The 23,887-nt window shown below is 35.8% G+C and overlaps 1 protein-coding gene across 1 annotated transcript in view; it reads left to right on the top strand.

Moving 5' to 3' along the window:
- Positions 1 to 23,887, top strand: part of POU6F2 (POU class 6 homeobox 2) — a 256,644-nt gene that overhangs the window by 197,362 nt on the left and 35,395 nt on the right. Inside the window, exon 5 of the mRNA XM_066323042.1 lies at positions 1,372 to 1,515. Within this exon, the coding sequence (XP_066179139.1) occupies positions 1,372 to 1,515 (144 nt within the window). The remainder of the gene's footprint in view (positions 1 to 1,371; positions 1,516 to 23,887) is intronic.

Here is a 23,887-nt window from a genome sequence, read left to right as displayed (position 1 = left end):
AACATACACACTACTCATATCTGTAACATGCTTAAAACATCTACTAATCACTGATTAATTTTTTATTACCTGTTTTGAAGCAGAGCCTGTCTATGGAGCATATCCCTTACTGCTGCTTGTGACTCTCCATTTCTAAATGATTGATAATTTACTCGTCATCTAAGGACTTAGAACTCCTACTAATTTCAGCTCAAATATAAAGCTTTTTTGAGTTAGCTCTAGCATTTTCATCTCAGTCTAAGAAAAAAATGTCCCTAGACTGTTTTGTTTCTTAGACTTCTGGCTGCTCTACCCTGCTAATTTATATTTTGCAAGTCCTGCTATAATGCAATGATTCTTAGGAGGCAAAGCCACTCTAAAATGTATTTTCAGCCTTTTGAACTCTGCTCTCAAGACAGCTGTCCAAGTGATGATGGTTCCCAACCTTTTTGTTTTGATGTCATTTCTGTGTGCTTGGTTCAAAGTTTGTCCTTTCTCAAAAAAGGATGAGAAAGTTCACAATAATCCAGTGAAAAAGTCATGTCCAAGACAGCTTTTAATTTGACAGATGAACACACATTTTTGTATGCTTGATAAGCACAGGAATTGACAGGAATGTTCCTCTTTGGGATTCCCTTAGTCTCCTAAGGTGAAAGCCATGCCCATGCTCTGCGGTATCCATGGAGCATTCAGGTAGAATTGACTAAAGGAGGCAATATGAATTATTTCCTGAAAATTTATGAGTCCTGGAAAAAATCATTCACATTTGAGAAGAAGCACATTGCTTAGTATTTTGCAAATGAATTTTGAATTTTTAGTTTATATCTACTGACCTCACTTACAAGATTGAGTCTCCCATTGTGATTTATCTAGATATTGAGACCAATTATTTAATGATAAAAATTAAAAGCATTTGTGGATTTTTCTTGGGTTTGGGGTCATCAGTAAAATAGTTTCTCTTTTGAATATCCCCAAATAAACATTCCACTCCCAGTCAAATCAAATACTAATTTTTCACTGATGGCTCTTTACAGCAATACTAAGCTGCTACACCTGTGGCATTAGCAACTTGATCCTAAAGAAACACATCAAGTATAACTCAATTTAAAACAAAAAGGGAGAGAGAATATAGGGTTAAATAGGGGAATTTTATTCTTCAACATCAACATGGAATTTCCTCTTCCTTTTTCAAAACTATTAATTTTCAAAGCATCAGAAGTAAGAACCTCTCAAACTTGAGCTCTTGGAGAAGGCTTTTTTTAATGCACAATTAAGTGGGTAAAAACCATTAAAATAACATAAACATTACTGTGCTATCACTTCTATATTATCCAGTTAGCATCATTTGTTTATCATGGGTTTTATCATGATATTTTATTTCTTTTCTTTCAGCTGGTTAATAATCCACTAGCAAGTCAAGCAGCAGCAGCTGCAGCAGCAGCCATGGGCTCAATAGCAAACTCCCAGGCCTTTGGAAACGCTCTCTCCAGTCTTCAGGGGGTCACAGGCCAACTCGTCACTAATGCACAAGGACAGGTGAGTAGAAGATGGAGCAAACAGTGAATTCTGATGGCAGGCTGATCTTGGGACAAAAATGAGTTCCGCTTGTATGACAGCAATTTAAAAGTGCACATGTTGAAGATAAATAAATATTGATTTGCCAGACAAGGTAAGAAACAGAAAGTCTGAGAAACAGGGAAGTTAGGCACTCTTAAAGAGTGCTTTCAAGCTAGAAAAGGCTAAGGGTTTGTTTTATTTTAAAAATAAAAATACAACAGTAGTGCAATACCATGTTATTTTTAAAGTCCAGCAACCCTGTGATTCTTAACAAACATACCATCTATCTTCTTCCACTTACATATGCCTAATAACAGACATCTTTGCTGAAGTGGTACTGTGCTTCACTTTTTGCATTTTTGTGGCATTTCTGTATTACATCATTTCTTATAAGGCAATAAATATTTTTAGTAAAGGAAAATAAATTTCAGTGAAGTATCAGGGATGGAGTTATATGAGTGGCTGATGCATTTTTTATTAATTATGTTAAGCAATTTGCAATGAATATGCCAGCCTGTAAGTGCAAATTTGGAAGATTATTTTGGTTTAAAGAAAATTTTCCAAACAGGAACTTGAACATTGTTTAAGAGTTAATGTGTCTAAGAGAAAGACTGTGCATTACCTACATTTTTGAGCTGTTTATTTGTTCAAACTATTTCAGTTTCAGTCTTAGTATGATACAGAAAGGTACACATCAGAATCCATATACATAAAAATCATTCCTTTGATACAGTATGTTTAAGTGGCTTTATTTGAACACTTTCATTCTTTATTGTATTTATTAGAACTAAAATTAACACAATGTCTTGCTTCTCTGCAACAAATCTGTCAATATAACTGGTAACTGGGTAATTTGAATGTCATTATTCTAAATTCTACAAATTTGGCATACAGTGATACTCACAGTGTTTATGTGGATGTTAGGCCCTGAAAAATATTTATTGAAATGATGCAGCCTGGATGATAGATGAATCTAAAGTTTAGTTTCTACTCTTACTGTTTACTAGTGAGGAGGAAAAAAAGGAAGAGCAGCTTTTCTCGTGATAATTTTCTGCTAGTTAATTGGAACAAGAGTGAGGTTTTTTATTTTGGCCCATTAAGAAATAAAATTCAACATTTTATAGGAACCCCCTTCTGTTGTTTTTTTTTAACACAACACATAAACAAAGATGCTTCCTGAGCTGCACTATCACCACCCAGGAAAAAAAAAATGCTGACCTTGTTATATTTACTGGGTGGGTGCAGAATTGTTCCATCACTACCCCCAGGGTTGAACGATGGAGCTTGTCAAAGTGAGGCCTTATCTAATGAATCATCTTATCGCAGGTGCACACCACACATATTAAAGGAGGATTGTATGAACAATGTGCCCTCTACAATAACCTTTCAATGTCTACTTTAACCCTTGTTTCAATCCCTTTTCATCAAAGGATCATATTATGCAGCCAGCTTTAAATGGAAACTCTCAAAAGCCTATTAAGATTTCTGGAGGGATGGGGTATTTGTTTGGGAGAAAAGTTGGTTATAATACCTATAACTCATAGTCAGATCAGCTCCAACCTAGAAGCCTGCTTGTTTCTATCTCCTCTGTGCTCCAGAAATGGTTCACAGTCGCCACCCACATATGAGGCATTTGACACCAAAGATGTTCATTGTAAGAGCTGAAGCTATGAAGGTAGACTAATTTTTTATAGCTTTTCCTTTACATGTTCTTCACAGAAAACATAATCTATGTGTGATCATTCACTGCATCCTCAAAAAAAAAAAATACTGCTAAGAAGATAGCACTGAATGGAAGTTTCACTCAGTCTGAGTCTTGTTTATTCCAGACATAATTAAAGTCCAATAATTCCACAGGTTGCAGAGAAAGAGAAAGGAAAGGAAGAATCTTCCCCATTGATGGAATAAAATTACAGCATCTAGCTATCTGCATAGGTCTTTTAAATAAGAGTTGTCTTTTTATTACTTGTTTTTGCAAATGTTCCTTGGTTTATAATCAGTACTGCAGATCTTGATACAATATAGATAAACATTGATAGTAAGTGCGTGATACAACACACAGTTCTATAATATTCAGCATAAACTCATATTACTTAGAGACCACTTCTCAGGCTGCCTTAAAACAGGACTATTATCTACATTACAGAAATTAAATTAGATTCCCTATAAATTAATAGAATTATAGCACCTAACCAAGAACTAAAAGGTGTTTCTTCAAAACCGGGAGCATAAAGGAATAGTAATTTGAAATGCTACATTTCTGAATAATCTGCTCAGAGTCACTAAAGAGCCAGATTTGCACCATGTTAAGAATCTGCCCTTTGAAAATTACCTCTTTCAAGGAATCACAAGTGTGACACCCAAAACTCATTCTGGCAAATATAAAGCTGGATGAGGTACTAGAATACTGGTAAGTGCAATCTTTGTAATTACATGCTGTTTCAGTTAGAGAAATTCAGGGCTTGTAAATGTCCATCTGTCCAGCTAAATATATGGTAATCACTAATCCTTGGAGACATTAAGTTCTAGGTCAAATCCAAGATCCTATGGCAAATTTAAGGGAAATGATCCTTTAAATGATATATGGCAGGGTCCTAATTCCCAATAGTCTAGGAGTTCTTACAATTACAGCAATGAAATCATACATATTAACAATAATTTATATAATATATTTGTTATTTATTTAGTTATTGGATTCACAGTTATGGCATGTTTATTTATTTTTTCTTCTTTTGCCGTGGATGGCAATATGAACCGTAATACCAGAGCTTCCCAAGACCAAGCCAAGCCATCTAATCCATTGAAACAATATGATTAGATCACCTGATTAATTTGATATAGTAGAGGTAGAGGACTCTAAATCAAATCTTCATTTTCAAAGGCATATTATGAAGATCTATTGGCCCATGTAACACTGCTTACATTCTGTTTGCCCTCAGCACTTTCCAGGAAGTGTTCACAGCACTGGGCTTTCATATCTTAAATTTAAAGGCCAGGGCAGCAGGTTTGCCAGATTGCACCCTGTCAGTAGATTTCAAAGAGAGACTGTTTACCTATTGAGCTTCAGCCTGCCCTTATAGGGTTCTAGTAGGATACTAGCACCATTGCTGCCCTTGGATTCTTCAGAGGTTTAACAACAAAATTTATCTCTTTTTTTATGCTGTTTTTGCAAATGAAAGAAAAAATCAGAATTTTAGTGTTGGTTTTACTATGTTTATCAAGTATGTGAAATGTTTGCTTTGGCTGTTGTCATAATATTTGTAAGGAAATGAGCCATAGAAATACGAAAGCAAGGTTGATGAATATGGTTTCTTAATGATAATCAGTTGCATTCATATATGTCTCTTGACTTCAGCGGGATCAAATACATTTTAACTGTGGGTACTGAGTAAGTTTAGCTTCTCTTTTGGAAAGATGGGTGTTGTCTAACAGGAGAAAAATACCACTAAATTCAGTAGTTGCAAAATAACTTTTTGCCATAAAAGAGAAGAGCAGCATGATAAGAGTTGGCATGATGAACTGCCTTATGGATAAAGAGGGCAATAGTCTGTTTCCTGGGAGATTAAAAGGAAAATCTAAGTATGTATGGTTTAATTGTATTGTCCCCATTTTAGTTGGACAGTGAATTAATTGGGATTGTTTCATCATAATCTAAGAATGCCCCTGAAAGAACTCAGGCTTCATTGTGCCCATGCCTTGTTCTTTATATATGAAAACCTTCCATATAAGAAAAAACTTAAGCACAGGTCCACCCTGGTACTTAACAAAAAAATAACTAATTTTTGAGTGTTGTAGTCCACAAGTAGCTCAGGAAACTAAATAGAGAGAGAGGCATTGTTGATCCAATTAGATAATAGGAGTACTTTGGTTCTTATTATTCTGATGAGAGGGTACACATTTGCTCTTTGAGCTTCTTGATGGTAAACGGTGCTAATGAGGCCTGATGGATTCCCTGCTCCTAACAAGCCTCTCAGTAGTGCGAGTGATTACAATGGAGATAGATTTGATGGGATGAGCTCCCTTTTGTAGTGTCTCAGCTGCTGACACTCTGCGACATAATCAGGTCACAGAGCCGGTCACAGCCATCAGCAAAAGCCATAGCTCTAGTCCTCATTATTAAAGTGCATTATTCAGTTCCAGGCCCTCACAATACTGCCAAGGGCCTTTTTTTCTTCCCCTTTTTTTTTGTTAAGCATCAGTTCTCAAATACAAGAGTTAATAAAATCATCAGCTAAAGAACTAGTAAATTAAAGAAATGGAAATAAAGTGCTCCTTTCAAATTCATTGAAGGATCACAATTAAATAAGCAGGGAATTTCTCATCACCATACACTGTACAGTACAATGTACGATGTCATGTGCAATAACAACAGAGATAGGATTTTAAAAAATAACATTGTCCTCATTGTGGACTGGCTTTGAAAGTGCTAAAGTAGCTTTTATGGTAAAGGAAATTTCTGTCTTTCCAACTATTACATGTCTACATGTAGGTACTATCATTTTCACTGTTTTCTGTAACTACTTTTTTTCTGAAATGAGAACAGTTTTTTGCACACTAAGTTCATGATTTTAAGCAGAGCAGCTGTCTTGTCTTAGTTTAAGTGGCTAAGATCACATCTGGAAAATATGTAATAGGTCACAGTTCTAGGACCCCTTTGTTCCCATAGACAAGGCTATTACCTTATTTTGGGGAGTGAGGTAATTATAAAATAGTATGGGAAAAGACGTCTGTAGCATGTTGATGATGTAGCATTCTGATGATGTTCAGTTGGGGCTATCCCCATTCCAAAAGAAAATATTCTTTTAAAATCTACAAGATATTTTAATGGTGTTTTGTTAAACAGGTGAGGAAAAAAAAAAAACTGTGGAAAACCTGAATTAGTGAGTTAGTTAGTCATTAAACTTTTGTTTCAGATTTTGTTTAAGCTAAATAGAAATAAGATAGTCCAATACTGAAATGTATACCTTAACAGGGATTTAAACCATTTCTGGTTTTGATTTTGATTTCTGTCAAATCCCTGTATTACATTACAATAGTATATCCTTGTGCATAGATAAAACCAAAGGGACTAATACATTGTGTGGGGTTTTTTCTTGTTGTTGCAGTTAACTGGGGGTTTTTGTTTGGTTTTGGGGGGTGAGGGTTGCCTTTTTATTCTCTTGGTCTTGTTCAATTCTACAATTTTTCCTCCTTTTTCTTTCTGGTAGAGCATGCTATGATGAGCAAATGAGCAATTTCTCTAGAACCACAGATGTAAGAACTTTTCAATATCTACAGTTTAAAGTTCAGAGTTACTGCTGTGGAATTAGCAGTCATCTCCAAGAAATGTGTTGAGACTGCTATGTGACCTAGTTTTCTTTTCAATAGTAGCCAAGAAAATTGGCAGCTACCACTGGGACAGCAAGCTGTGACTCCTCATACACATAAAGAAGGATGTGATGGTTTGTTGGGGTTTTTGTTGTTGTTGTTGTTTGGGTTTTTTTAATTCTTCTAGAAGTTCTAGGAGGCTCAAAGTCCAGTAATGTGTAAGACTCTTTTAGTCCTCCTGAATGTGCAATTCATACTGTTCTTCAGGTGTTCAGTGTCCATTTGCCTCATATCTTGATCTTCTTTTCTCTTTCTTGTTATCTCTTCTCTATCTCTTTTGGCTATGCAGGTTTGATACATGGTAACCACTCATATTTTAGCCTTCACAAATGTTCGCAAAATTCTTAACAACAATTGTTTAAGTAGTAACTGCTAACAGTATGTTCCTAGGGGTAGGACCGACAGAAATCTGAGTTGGTGGTATCAGAATAGCACATATTAAAGATATTTCATTAGAAGCCTGAGAAATTAAGAGAGACACATTTTGAAGAAGATGCTAGAGGAAGGGATTGTAACAGTCTAACAATACTAGCATTTAAGAACATTCCTTGGAAAACCCTTTTACCAGGAGAATCTGTTTTGACAGACCTTCACACTAATGTATTAAAGTTCTGCTGGGTGGACTCTCTATTTTCCACCTCAAAGTTTCAGTGTGCTGAATATATGCAGTTTTCCCATTTGCAGGAAGAAGAGTGAAAAAAGAAAAAGGTCAGTTGTAAGGGAAGATTTTTTTTTCCGCTGGTTTCCCTCCCCACAGCTATACATGGAGGAGGGTGTTTGTTTAATTACCTCCCATGTGAATTTGAATCAAAAGACAAATTATTCTTCTGACATATTTTTGCTGACTGTGTTTTTATTTTGCTGTACTATTTCTCTAGTATCAGTTGTATCCACAGTGGCATAAACATAAAAATGCATGGACCAAGCTCTCTGGTCATGCAAATTGGTAACTTCATGAAGTGGAAATGGACTGACGCAAAGGGAGTCTAACTTAAACCAAGAGATGACTAGCCTTTTTTGTCTATCTTAGGCAGTGATCACTGAAAAATGGAAAGGATAATTGTGTAATGAAACTTCTGTCAGGGTTGGAAATGGCCCACATCTATCCAAAAGAGTCACTGAATTTTCTTTTATCTAACTTGCAACAAATCTTACTTTTGGTACTAAATTTCACACTTCAGATTGTAACCTCTTGCCTGGATTTCTGCCTAAGGTACTGCGTCTTGGACATAGATCTTTTCGGAGGTGTCCAAGTCTTATTTTCAAAAGCACCTTTCATACCTGTAAAATCCTGAGTTTCCTTCAATCAGAGTTATGAGTCTGAGTGCTTGAAGGCATGTCTATGCACTGTAACAGAGCATTGCAAGGAAATTGCCAGAGACAGTTCATTTATATGTGCATATCTCAGTGCTGTACTAGCACAGACTGATGAAGCCAAAACTCTCAGTAGTATGTTTTTATGGCTGGACTAATTAATTCGGCTTCCCAACAAGGTGACACAGGATCTAGTTCATTAGTTATTAGCTCTGGGGTTTTGCTAACACACTGTATTATGTGGAGTAAATATACTTTGAAGAGACCCTTAGAGGCCTGAAGCATTGAGGCACTTCTGAAAATGTTACTATTCTACATCAATTATTTCAAGTTAGAAGTACTGGACATAACTGTCCTTCTGTCATTGCCTTCTTAATTACTTTTCCATGGAGGAGAAAATCAAACTTACCACTAATTCAACCATTTTCATGAAAACTGACCAATAAAAAAAGAACCAACCATTCCTATAATCTGTTCATTTTAGCATCATGAGGTGGTTATAAGCATGAAAAATTTTCGTTGTTATCATCGGTGACATACATCACAGTCAATGAAATCTTTCTGCTCTACAGAGGTTCTTACACTGCTCTCCTTATCATCATGTCTTATCACCTTCCAGTAAAGCATTAAGAAACATGACTAGTGATAGTCACAAATTGGTCTTCCTCTCAGCAGAAACTTGAGAATAGTGCATTCCATGTTTGATAAGGACATTTGGCTTTGTCTGTCTTTGTTAGGATTTTTTTTTTTTGTTTGACTTTTAAAGTTTTTGTTTTGTTTAGATTTTATGATCCTTATGAAGGGATTTCTTAGAGATGCATATTGCTTATATTTGCATCAAAGAAAGGCAGACAAGAAGAAATGTATTAGCTTTTGGCAGCAAAATGTGGTGAAGCCGAAGATAATAAGAACAGTAATGTTTTTCAGTTGCTGTTGGAATCCATTCCAAGTCCTTGATCTTCCCCTTGGAGCAAACTTTGCTGTGCACAGAGCAAGTTTGACTGCTGTTATCCTGGAGGACTGAATTTGGTAATTATAGATTTTATCCATGAGCTTTAGCTAGCCATTTAGATTCCTGGGAAGCAGACCACAGAAGAACTTGAAGGCAAAGACTGAAGTTTTTCCTAAGTACATTGAACTCTTTAAGATGACATAAGCAAAGTAGTGGACAGAGTCGAGGCAGATAGGCGGTACCAAGAAAAGGACTTTCTATGTTACTGATGTTTCCCAAACAGTGGAAGTGCTTGGGAATAATACATCACTTCAGGAGTTGACAAAGTTGAGAAAAATTTGAGGCCACATCATTGTCTGAACAGAGATAATGCAAATCCTCCCATATATGGCTTGCATCAGAGTGGAATCTAAGACTATTCTTAAATTTGGACTTCTTCTCACGCAGGGTGGATTATAGAGAGGCTGTAGGAAAGCAGAGGCAGGAGTGGACCAAATCTGAGAATCTGAGTTATCTTTCTTAATGTGCCTCATCATTTCTGAAAAAATTCAGATCATAGTTCTTCGTGTAACATGGTGCTTAGTCTTCGATATTTAGATTTCATTGAACTTATCCTGTCTGTAGTAAACGCTTTATCCTTGTGTCAGGATCTTACAATCTGCTCAACTGGCATTGATAATCAGAATAAACCAACCAAAAGGGCTTCTTTGGGCAAAGGGGAAAAGAAGCCAGATCACTCTGTCAAAAGTGCAATTTAATGCAAAATGCTGAATATTTTTGGTCCTTGATTCACTGATAGAGCACTCCTGCTGTTTTGATGAAGTTTGGAATTTCTTAAAAGTTACAAGTCTTCATGCATAAATGAAGGCCATTGTCTTTCTTATGGTGCTGCAGTCTTGACATTTGTATGTGTATGTCTTAGAGATACAGGTGAGAAAAGATTTGGTACTCCCATATTTGCTGTGCAATCAGTATTTGTTTGAAATCTGATAGGATGAGGAGTACAGGTATTTTACCAATATCTCCTGAAGAATCTGAAAATGAAGAACTATGTCTTACACAAGTAGTGTTCACATAATGAGGAGAATATTGCAGAAATACTTGATTGCCTCATTTGATAGTAAACCAACCGCTGAAATATAATCATGCAGAATTCATAGTAATAACCAGCCAGATGCAGACCCATAGCTTCTGCATGCAGATCCACAAGGTTCCAAATAGCAGAATGAACTGGAATTATTCTGTAAGAGGAAGTATTCTCTGTCTTCTGATTTGCATCTAGATTATTGCAAAGAATTGTGTTATGCCTTCTTCTATGTGTCGAACTGTAATCAGTGACAGGGAAAGTTCAAGCAGAAAAAAAATCACCAAACCATGCATGGACACTTGATCTATTTTTCCTGAAGTATATTTCAGTTTGTCATTTTTTTCCAAATGCTGACAGTGGTAGGCTTCAGTGTGTATGTATGCAAATGGCCCAGACATCAAAAGGAAAAAAAAGGACTTTGAAATATCTATGCCAATGTATTAAATATATATGATTTTAAAAGTACCTTTTTCACTTAAACTTCCTTCTTTGCTCATTAATTAAATATTATCTCTAGGATAAGTATCTCTCATAGAAGACTAATGTATTATTGTCACATAATAATGAAAGAGAATGACAGAATCTCTTACCTTAAGCTCAAAGAAGGATTTATTAATATAAAGAAAACACTCATAGCCCTTAAGCAACTCTGTTTCTGCTTCATAGAGAACCTTTGCTAGAATCCCCTCATGTCTAGCTTCATGCTAGAGATTCAAGGATGCAATACATATATCCTGCCAGTTTAAAAACCAATCCTGTTTTCAGGGAATAATTTAATATCAAGACATGATATACCCAATATCCAAATATACATTCATTTTCATGTTTGATGCATCAAATGCTCTGACATAGCCAAGTTTCAAAATAAATGGTTTGTTTTAGAGGTTGGATATGTCATATTAGCATTCACCCAGCAGATAGAGAGGTAGATCAGAGAGTGATCAGGACATCAGGGAGACAGTTTAGAGAGAGATGAGAGAGGCCAGGTACACCTTGTAATGTTAAAAAAAGCTAGCTAGCTAGCAAGAAAGAAATTGTATAAATAGGTCACGGCAGCCCAACTGAAAAGAGGTTTAATTTTAACTTGTTAGTCATCATCTCCAGAGGCCTAATCCACTCCCTTCTTTGAGGGCTGTTCATTTAGCTTTGTCTTATTTGATAGCACAAATAGACTCAAAGAAAAAACATGATGTCAGACTCATACAGTGTACTGGTTTTAAGGGGGGATCAGCACCACTTGCCATGCTAAAGTTTCCTTATTTCCTTCTCAGTTCTTCTTATTGGCCTTAATTTGTTCTCATTTTTCTGGTTTTGCTCTTCTGGTTTCTTCCATAAGTGGAAGCAAAAATCCATGTGGAAACAAGAGTACAGATGAACAGGCGTCTGATCCCAATGTCAGTGACACATCCTCAGACACCCCAAGGCATTCAACCCTAGTTTCTGTTCTGCTTCCCCTGTGTCTACTATTTTCTTGTCCTGACAATAGTTCTTTGCCTTACCGTTTATCTGGGATTCAGTTAGTTAAACATTGGTCTTCAGTCCCATTTCAGACATGGCACAGTACTCCTTTAGGCATCCCATGGCAAATCCAGAAAAATGTTCTTCCCTCTGTATCTTATTGCCGTATTCTGACAAAATCCTAAAACATTTCAAACAGAGCAGATATTGACATTCTTTTCAACTGAATTGCTTCCCACTTCTGTGAACACAAGTATTTGTGGGTATATACCCACACTCAGGTGAATGTATTCTTACCTGGAAACTCATGCTCATCTGCTCAGAAGAGATACAATAACTCATAGGGAAATGAGATTTTAATTATTTAAATTACCTCTTGAGTCATGCTTCTGTCTTTGGGGTCATTTCACTCTTTATTCTGGTGACAAATGAAAATAAACTAAACCTTCTCATCTTGGCATGGAAGACGATGTGCTGCTCTGTTTTAGCTCAGATCTGTCTCAAGCATAATTTTAGGTTAATGTAGTAATGACTGTACACAGGCCATAATTGTTTGCATTCTATTAATTTAATCCCCATATTAATACATGAAGAATAGAACTAGGCCTGTATTTTTCCAGGCATTCAATTTCCCACAAAAAAATGTAAGTACTCTTGAATGACGGCAAAGTGAGAGTTAAAAGATATTGGATGTTAACACTACCCTGTCACTGCTAGCAGGTACTATTTAGACTGGTACTATTGATAGCTCTTAACAAGAGATCAGAGTAAAGTAATTAGAAGTTCAAGAAATTTGATGTTTGTTAGTAGAATTGCAAGGAAAATATTTCCCAATATACACCCACAGGAGGGCATGGTCTGCATGTTTCCTGATGTCTATCATTGATGAACATGGCCTCCGCAGACCTCTCCAAAGTACTGGGAGGTGGCTTCCATTTTAGGTATTTAAATCACATCTTCTGTGATCTGCCCTATAGATCCCTTAATTGTACAGATATTGATGCATGGGTTTTGTATTTACAGTCTCTTAAACTTATTATTAGCAACTACAGTGCACCACTCTGTATGTTTAAATCTGTATATTGCTCTCCTGGTGAGTTTATTTATACCCAGGAGAATGTGTCTCATTTCTCTGATGCACCAAAATGTCCCAGCTTTCACACCTATTGTTCAGGTACAGACACCTGTAGGAGACAGTCACCTATCTTTCATGTCAAGTAGAGACATGAAATTGAAAACTGTTGTTTATGTTCATTGTTAAAACATATTCCTTTAGCTAAAGTTTAAGAACCAATGCACACAGGTTAGATAAAGTGTAAGATCATCACCTTTGAGTAAGATTAGCACATGATTGATATTAGCAAAAAGAAACACATTCTTCTCTACCACATCTGAGGGGTTTTGCCACAACAGCCAAGATAAAAATCTGCCTGGAGACTGAGATTAAATATTTAATGACTGCTTAGAAAAAATAAGATTTTGAATTTAATTTTTTGTTCACAAAGGTCCAAAGACAACAAAACTGTTTCTCAGTTCACCAGATACAGAAAGGCATAGGAAGCCCTGATTCTCATCTGTGAAGTGTAAGAGCCAACTGAATATGTCCTGAAATTGCAATCACAAACTATGTTTTTGTAAGAGTATAAGGGGAATCTTGGAAATTAGTACAAAACAAAATCTTGACAAGCTTTTTGCCAGCTTCTCAGGGCAATAATTTAATATCTTAATATTAGACTACTGACCTAAAAATACAGTTTGTAATATGCAGGTGCATTTGTCTGTTCAGAGAGGTTCATGCTTCTGTATATACAATGATGAATACTTAGAGCTTTGCTTACATGGAAGTCCTTAACCAACAAAGTGTTACACCCTGTATGTTGATAACAAAATACCACAGGTAAATATGCTACAACAAAAGACTTCTTTCTGAATACAAATAAAAATGTATATGTTAAATATTACCAAGCCAAGCTCAAATTCTCATAGCCTGATCCATCAATGGGAAGGGCCTCTCCTAAGGAGCACTTAATGCAGCAAGTTGTACCCTTGACTCCCTCTTGTCTTTTATTTCTCCTTAAAATCATATGCAGTGAAAAGAGGGAACAAACATGAATGATGCATTCCTGATTCACTAAATCACTGTGGTCTCTGGCAAGAGCACAAATGTAGAAATGTTTAAATCGGCCTCATACTACCAAACAAATGATGCAAAAGGAGACCTCAAAGAACACCGAGTGAGAGGAGATAAATGAGTACCATGTCAAGAAAGCAATTTCTCACTGAGTTTGCACAAAATGGAAATTTTACTTCCAAGAGATGGTTAGGGAATCTTTCTAATAAATCTTCAGTCCACAGTCATTGCTGTGTCTTTTTTTTAAACTTACTTTTTAAGAGCTGTGTAAGTTATACCCTCCCCGGTGAAATGTGTCAAGATATTACCAGTCAAGTTGAAGGAATTTAAGTGAATCATCTCTATCTCAGTGTTTATATTTGTAATAGACAAGGATGGTAAAAAAGATTTCATTTTTGCCTGTGTTGAGCATCATTTCAACCAGTGAGGTCTTCTCAAAGCCTTGTCTTATTTTAATAGTAACTCATGAAAGAAAAAATAAAGAAAAGCAGAGTCTTATTCCCAAAAAAAGTCTCTATGGTTTTATTTTAATTTTAGGGATTTTTAAAAATCATTTTACCTTTCTTTTATGTAAAGCTGAGGCTCAGATGATAAGTAAAAAGGCAACTTGTTTTCCAAATGACCTAGAGACTGGAAGGCAATTTTAGAACTGGCTGCTCAGCAGAGTCCTTCGTCTCTTTAGACTCCTGACTTGAATTCCTTTTCCCTAATTTTAAAAAAATGAAACACAATTTAGGCTGCATCCAATCTAAGCCAGTTGTTCAGTGTTTCCTGTCATCACTGAAACAAATAGATACTCTCAAAAAATAAAACATAGGATCAACCTAAGGCACGAATTTTAAGCTCCTATTAATTATCTTGCAGGGGGTTTTGACTCTCTACATTGAATAGAGAGAGTCATGAATGGCAGTCTACAAGTGGATTTCTAATGCTAGGTGTCTAACATTACATCAATTCCATGCTTACAATATCACACAGTTGTTATTTTTCATGATACTTGAGTCCTTTTGGTAATGTTATCATTAAGCTCATTGTCACAGCCACAGTAGTTTTAACTAAGATCCTGGTAGCAGCTGAGGATGGACATGCAGAACTTAGTACTGGCTGACCTGCCTTATTTTTTGAATGATTCTAGAGGAATTCTTCATTCTTTTGTGTAAAAATTGTGTTCCTGTTTTGCTTGCCTGCTTCTTTGTGTCTCCCAAATAAACAGAGACCAAAGAAATGGTATCTATCTGAATTATTTAAAGCATACTTATCTTTACTGATACTTCAACTAAGTGATGGCTTGCAATGTGAAGGGGAGGATCTTTCTGTTGAGTGTCTTTTCTTCAAGATCAAGAATTCCATCTGCAGGATGATGTTATTTAAAAATCAGTTGTGCATAAATGAAGACTTTACATCTCTGAGGTCTCCTGGTTTAAAAAAACCCTTTGAATCCACAGAAACAGGGAAGATGTCTTTCCTTTTAATAGATTGCTTTTTACATTTCTCTGGCCATTTACCATGCTGTTTTGGTTAGAACAGAAAAAGGATACCCTAAATCTTCAGACCACAGACCAACATAAATGTATTTCCAGCACAGGTCCAACCATCAGATGTCACAAATGCTGTGAAAGAGTCTTATCATGTAAGAATTTCTGTCCTAAAAAGTAATCTAAACTACACCATCATAATTATTTCCAGTTTTACCAAACATTTGGTTTTACTTCTAGACATTACGTATGCTTAGAAGGGGAGGCATATCTTCTAATTTGATTTCAAATGTTCTGCATTTGTTTAGAAATGCAATTTGAATATTGTTCATGGAATTCTCCTGATTTGTTACCATCAAAGAGAAAGCCTTATTCTAAATTGTGGATGGGGTCATTACTACCAAAGAAACCCCATAAGAAACAACTGTCCCTTCTAGCTAGGACACTTGCATTTCAACATCTCTCCTAGGACTTGCACTGAGCCTATGGGATACAATATAAGTTTTTTCACTACAGTGTCACTTTAATAGTAACTCAGAGAAAGACATTTCCACCTCTCCAGCCACTCTTTTGCATGACAGCTGTAGCATCTTGTCAATTAACTCTCTTAATTGGTTTCTGTTTCTTCTCTAACTATGACCTTTTGGCCTTGCCTACTGCACAGCACTGTTTATTCAAAGCATTGGATTTACACAAACCTTCTATCAAAAGCATCCCCTTTGAAGGGAAGAGATGTGATAAGGAGTTTCAATACTTCTGCTTTTTTTTTCTTTGTTATCTCTTGTAGCTCACAGTAGAGCTTGAATCATCATAAAATTGCACCATCACTTTGTGTTTTGTATGATGAACTTCAAAAGAAGAAGAAAAAAAAAAAACCCAGACCATGCTCTACCTGACTGTGTCTTAAAAATAAAGGAAAACAAACAAAACAAAACCAACAACCCAAATCCCATGGTTATCATGGATAAGAACAAACTGTTCATCTCTTCAAAAAAATGGTAGTGCAACTTTTTTAGGTATAAACTCATCAACATAATTCTAAAGGATTATGGTCTTTGTTGTGAGAAATGAGAAATCCTGTGGTCTCCCCCTAAAGAACATTAAAAAAACATTACTGACAGGAAATTGAAAAAGTAATATATGTCTGAATGAATATGACAACTTTTTTCTGATAGAGCAGATAGATAAATGTCACATACAAGTTTCAAAATACATTTAATTTTGCCACCACAATGGATATTCTCTTCATAAAATATATATGAATAAGGTTTGAATCATGAAACTTGACTGCGATAAACAAATGCATATTTGATAACTTTTTTTTTTTTTTTTTAGATGCTAATTCCTTTTTGAGGTTATTTTTTTGTTTACACATCTTTACATTTTCATTTCTGAGTGAAGAAGCCGGGTTGACAAATCTTGTGCACATTTAGCCTGGATAAACTCTCTTTTTAATCTGAGAAATGGATTTTGGGTTTGGGTTTTTTTGGTTTTTAGGGGAGGGTATGGGATTTATTTGGTTGGGTTTGAGTTATTGGTGTGCAGTGGGTTTTTCTGTTTTTTGGTTGTTGTTGTGGTCTAGTTTGGTTTGGGTTGGGTTTTTTGTGAGGTGATGGCAGGGAGGGGGAAATGAGGGAAGAAGGAGATGCTAGTAGACGCACCAACTCAACTATCACCACAGAATCAGAGAATATGCTGAGTTGGATGAGACCCACAAATATTGATATTGTTTCAAGGGCAATTAATATACTCAATTCTGTCTCAAAAATGAGCACAATTTCTTGACTAATTAATTTGAAAATCTGCAATTACCTGCAATTAAAATATACCATATATGAATTATACTATGGCATTTTCACTTCACTCATCTCTTCATCTGCTGTAATTCCTATATGTCAGGAAATCTTCTTCACTATTGCTCCAAGATTAAATAAGAAGTTCTTTTGGAAGTTTCATATTACTGAGACTGAGTTGGTTTTTTAAAAAAATGTGCTACAAGAATATTTTTACCTACCAAATGCATTTTGACAGTATTTAAAACTAAGTTTCATTTTGCTGTTGCTTTTTTCTCTTGTTTTGCTTTGTTCTCCTCGTAGAAAATTCCACCATTTTTAGTTCTATTTAATATCTTGCTCTTTGGATTGTTAACAGGGAGGCTACTTAAAATAAGGTAAAGCCTGAATGAAGGAAGCAACATCTGATGGTCCTTACACTTTCAAACGTATCTGTGGTTAGATTTTCTGGTTCTTTAAAGCACTGAGTATAGTACATCACTCCATGAGCAACCTTCTTGTTTTATTTCAATCTTACCCATATTAAGGCATTACATACCTGGAGAGAGAGGTTGAATTAGGCTGGTGGACTTGGCAGCATCAGGTTTATGGCTGGATTTGATGATCTCAAAGGTCTTTTCCAACCAGCATGATTCTTTAAGCATGGATTGGCAAAGCCGAGCTACCTGAATGATCCTGTGGAGAAACAGCTGAGGCTTCAAGAGGGCTGCAGCTGTAACTCTGAATGAGGTCCACTGAACTTGCTAAGGATCTCTTTATTCAGTGCAAGTCATTGAGGTCCACTGACACCCCAGCTGCAACATCTGCACCAGTAATGTGGAAAACAGTAGCTCTAGGGAAACAATTAAACTAAATTGTAAGCATAAAGGTCAGTTTTAGATTAACACTGCATTTTCCCCCCAGCTTTTGGCTATGATTTTCAACATTTTACACCATGTTTAAAATGGAATTAATGTATTTTCCTTTTGTAAAGAAAGCATTTCAGTACTGATGAAGTTAAAGTAGCACCCTCTTTGTTCTTCTCTCAGGAACATGTAATCCAGTAAAAATTTTCAGAAAGTCCAGCAGTAGCATCCCACTTGAAAGTCTTAATAGTGTGCATCACAGTCTTCAGTCATCTTAATGAAGGAAATGTGAGACTATTTTGTAATATAACAATCTAATTATTTGATGGCAAATAGTTGTTATTTGTTGTCTACAGCATCCCCATAATCATGAATGGAATACATAATCACATGGAAACATTGTGCTAAGGTCTCATTCTAACATATCAAAAAACCCAATGCCCTGCCCAAAATAACTGAAAATGTAAGTATAAGACATGTGACAACTACACAGATAGAGAAAGGATGCTGGAAACAGCTGATTTTCTGTCCTTGCCCTTCCCTTTCTCTAGAGTCAAAAAATTAAAGGAGCCCCTCACCTTTGGTGCACTGAAAATCATGCTTGACAAGGGAATCCTTTAGGACTGCTACAGAGACAACATGCAAGAAAATAAAATTGTCTGTGATCTACCTTCCACAGAACAGGCCTCAGGGATATGGGCTCTGCTGACAGCAGAAGGGAAATATACAGCAGTTTGAATTCATATAAAAATACATACACAAATTTCAATTTCCCTGTCCGTACACATGTTGCTTCCACACTGTAGCAATGTAGGTGCTGAAGATGGGATTACCTCAGGGCCACTGCTATTTTTAATAAGAAAATCATAGTTATTTAACTCTTCCTTAAGCAGACCTATGGACAAGGCCTGAATGAAACTGGTAATTAAGCTGCATATCTTCTCACAGGTTCATAAACACAGTCTCCTGCTACGTCTTCCCTAAATTTGAGAATCATTTAGTTAGATTTAACTATAATTTTAAAGTATTTGTTGCACTAGGAACGCCTTGAATGTACACAAATTAATTGGTAGCCCTGAGAATGGCTCAAACAGCCAGTGGAAAAGTAGAAATGACTGGATGCTGGATACTCATCTCCATACCCACAGGCAGCTACCCTCCTGAGTTAAGTGCCATTGCATCAGGAGAATGTTTTGTCCGGAGAAAGATGTTAAAACTAGTCATTTGTGGTAAATACTAAGTATCTTTATTACAGAATTTACAACAATAATACCTATAGAGTGGTGTTCAAAGTGTACAAATTTAAGCCAAGCTGTAAGATGTGAGCTGAGTACCTTTCTTTCCCTTCCTTCCGTCAGGTGAGGTGAAATACATTAATGATGCATTTGATAATATGTGATAATGTAGTCACTATGCTTTTAAGCACTCAAGCACACGTTCCCACTACTTATATTCAAGACAACCAGATGAGGGTATTTTCATCTTCAACATAAAAATACCCTACTTTTCTTGACATCTTTTCTTCATAACTCTTAGGTAGCCTTACAAAAATTACTTAAGACTTACAGGAGTACTGGTGGGGAGGTAAATAGTATTTATACAAACATATTACAGATGACTGAATGGAGGCCTGGAATTTACCAAACTTTTCAAAGGTGAACTGATTGGCAGAGCACCAGGGACCAAAACAAATTTTGCAAGGTAAGAACTAATGCCTGGCTTACATTTGGTTGGCAAATTTATATTGGTACTAAAAAGAGCTCTAAGTCAACTCTGTGATAAATGTGTGACAAAAGGAAGTTATATTATTTATATTCCTAGACATTCAGATCTAGAAACTTGGGAGTCATGACTATTTTCCATTCAAGAATTTACATGCAATCTATTTGAGTTTTCCCACCTTCTTTCAGTGAAATTAATTTTTTTTCCTCCATGTCTTCAACTCCCACAAAATTGTGTGCATTATAGCAAAATTTCACTTTATAGCTGGAATATTGGTTTCCACAGTGATAACCACTATAGCAGAGAGATAATCCAGTACAGTTTGTTCCATCATAGTTGTGCTGTGATAAGCTTTGTGCCTTGTTCCCAGTAGTCAGAAAGCTACTTGTGAAAGAAATGCATGTCCTGCAAAACTGGAAGGTGTTTCAGCATTATATTTGTGTACTACTTCACAGTTACTCATTTCAGCCTTGCCCTGAGCTTTCAAACACTATCACAGTAAAAGTTACAACTCTTAATTAATAAGATCAACAGTTTTATATATTATTTATATAATAGATAAAATCTAGATGATCTAAAACTATAGAAACATCACCTAAGTAGGGCACGACTTTGTATTTAGACAATGTCATCATATACAGATGCTATGTTGAAATTATGGATTGAGAGACAACCACCATATCATCCACAGTAATAGCATTTGTGCAGCAAGCTCAAGATTTATAACAGTATTTGGAGAAATGTGATTGTCTAACAATGCTGAGTATCACTGCTACTGATTGATTACAATATATATTAACGTTCTTGCAATGAATTTTGGCTAAATCTGAAATGATTGAATGAATCAGCATGTGCCATTAATTCCACCTTTAAGAATTACAGACTGAGAAATCTGGTGATCTCTGATAAATATTTTATATAGTGTAGGTAATTTGATAGTCAGAAGATGTGAGAGGATTATTCGAGAATATATTGATGGCCTAGAAATTCTTTGACCTGTAATCTAATTAAAGAACTCTGGTCTTAAAGATTGCATCTGAAGATTATTTGATGGTTAGTGATTTCAGTCTGGTTTCTTATGGAGTACCTAAGAAAACATCCATTGGTATTCTAAACAGATAAGGACAGAATGAAACATCATTAAGCTTTCAAAGTCATTTTCCCAAAATATACTTTTGTTTCCTCAGAAAATACCATCAATGAAAATTAAAAAGAAATCTAAGTCTTCGAGGCAGCCAAATTTAGCATACATTTGCAAGACCATTCCACCATAGTGGAATAACTTTTCAGGAATGGCATCACAAGATAAATTAGTGACAGTGGTGACCACCTGCTCAAGTCAGTGAAGACCACACCATCTGCTTAATTGTCTATGCAAAACAAGTTGAAAGGAACAATCAAGGGAAAGAAATAAAAGCATAATACCAGAAATAATCCTGCTCATTCAGATACAGACATTGCCATATCCCTTTTAAAAAAAGTAGTATGCCACATCCCTTTTAAAAAAGAATAAGATTACAATTTGAAAAACTAAACCCACACTACTTCAGTGAGAACTATTTGGCAGCGGAGGATGTTATCTTGTTCATACCTGTGCAAGGCTATGTCTCAATAGCAGTTCTTATTTAAAAACCATAGGATCACAGAGCAATTACTAAACTCTGCCTCATTCTGGCTCCTCACATCTCAATAGCATCTCTGTAGTAGGCCAGTACAGTGCAGTACAGCACCAAGTAGCAAAGGTAGTTCCAAACTAGCTGATAATGTCACTATAGGATGGAAGCAACCTAATCACATTGGCACACATTGTGCTGGGCCTAGTTGGGCTTGCTGAGAAACGAGAATTTGTTTCCCGAGCTATCCTGAATGGCTCAGCATGGCACGTATTACAAAGTGTGGGGATGCCTACACTTTTTGTGCTGTGTGTCCAGTATATTAGATTCTGATGTGGCTGGAAACAAGTCCACTCTTTATGCTCTGAGAGGGAAGTAGCAGGAAATGTTATTGCTCAAAAGAGACAATCTTTGTTCTAAAGGAATCTAAATCTAGTTTGTAATCTAAAGACACAAATTGACGTTTGAGTTAGCAGCTGCAGCCCAGATACAAAGCTTGAAAAGGTTGAGAAATTTTATTTCAGAGCAGGGATTTCTTGTCTCTGAGGTGTTTGATACTTAGTTGATATTGAAATATTCAGAAAAGCCAAACAACAGTGATATTTCTATCTACGTAAATATGAAAATTGCTGCCTGCATGAAAAGAAAGTAAGGGTGAATGAATATTTACCAAAATATTTTCATTGTTACTAATTCTAAAAATTTGCACTTCTGGCCCAATTGCTCTGTATTTAATTCCTGAGAAAATTAATACTGTTACTTTCGGTTATCAAGAGGATTTACAAAAAAAAACCCCAAACTACACATACAGAAGTGTGTTTGCTTGTACACACCCTATAAGGATCTGCACAGCAATCAAAAAAGCTATTTTTGGCTTGGGACACAAGCAGTAAAATGTTAAAAACATTTAATTGTGAATTCTTTTAGTGATCACCAAATGTTATTAGAAATTCTGGCTGTTTTTTCATAACAAATATGATAGTATTGGCTGCCCTGTCATAACATATCAAGGATCTGTTGTCATAACAAACAAAAATATTGCTAAAATATTTCACACTAGACATATGTCAAATAATTTTAAATTATAAGTTTTTTCATAAGAATCTCACTAGCTGATTTTCAGAAATGCTTAGGACCTGCAAATCTAATTAAAATCAACAGCTGCTTTGCTGAACTCAGAGAACTATGACCTCTAAGGGTTCTGATGCCTGATTTGATTCTTGTTTTTAAAAGGAAGTCAACTATTATAAGCAGATTGCGTAAAAGGGACAATTCAGCAGACACTCAACATAATTTTTAGTCTTTAATTTGATAATTTCATCTATTTAGATTTTTCTAATGAGAAAATGTTGCGTTATTCAGAATATTTGCCAAAAATACATTCTTTTTTATGACGGTACAGATGCTCCCACTACCAGAATGTAGTATTATTTGCTTAAGAAAAATTTTACCACAATAATTCCTACAGTGATGACAAATAAACTCCTGTATAGTTTGATATTAATATACAAACATTATTTTCTAAAAATAAAGCACTGAGAAAATCAGGCAGAAGGTTGGACTCAATGTTCCATTATGATGCTTACAAACAATAACCTAACCAATATGTTGAATGATATATGAACAATACTTAACCTTGAAAATTACCTTTCCTTACATAAAATGGTGACCCAGGAGTACACATAGGTGCCTGTTTCCAGTATCACTATTTGATGCCTTTTTTCAAAGCAGTATTTTTTGTGCCATCTTTTTGAGTTTTCATTAGGAAATACAATGCAGCAAAGGAAATTTGCAAGCTTTGCATAAATTAATACCATTCTAATTTGAAAGACACAGGCAGCCTTAGTTTCATCCTGTATGAGGTTCAAGAATCATATTGTCATTAGTCCAAAGAATGAGATGGAATAGCATTGCTTTCAAAAGAAGTCTGCAAATTGTATTCCTGGTACGTATTCATGATTCCAGTTTTTCAGTGTGTAGATTGGCAGCAGATTGTATATATGCGGTATAGTGCATTTAAATAGCTGGGTTTATTGGTAGATAATAAATTATATGTATTTTTTAAAATATCTGTGTCTATGTGTTTATAATTTATAAAATACTGTATATATATATATACATATACATGTATGTGATTAAGAAAGGGGCAGCTGCACAGAGGCTAAAGAATCCTGTGCAGATTCACATTAGTATATCTTTTCCTCAGTCATTTTGTCCTTAGATTTTCTCATTAAGTAACTCATCCTGACAAAGTGACCATGCAACATATCTCTGAACAGAAGCAGCTTCTGAATCTAGTTTGCAAAACTGTACAAAATCATAGAATCACAGAGTGGTTTGGATTGGAAGGGACCTTAAAGATCACTTAATTCCAACCCCCTGCCATGGGCAAAGAGAGACAGCTCTCACTAGACCAGGTTGCTCAAAGCCCCATCCCAGTCCGGTCTTGAACACTTCTTGGGATGGGGCATCTGCAGCTTCCCTGGGCAACTTGCTCTCACCACTCTGACAGTAAAAAATTCCTTCCTAACATCTCACCTAAACCTCCCCTCCCTGGTTTGTAGCTATTACCTGTTGTCCTATCATGGATCCCT

Source organism: Sylvia atricapilla, chromosome 1 (genome assembly GCF_009819655.1).
Source record: "Sylvia atricapilla isolate bSylAtr1 chromosome 1, bSylAtr1.pri, whole genome shotgun sequence".
NCBI classification, from domain to species: Eukaryota; Metazoa; Chordata; class Aves; order Passeriformes; family Sylviidae; genus Sylvia; species Sylvia atricapilla.
This window is presented reverse-complemented; position numbering and strand designations above follow the sequence as displayed.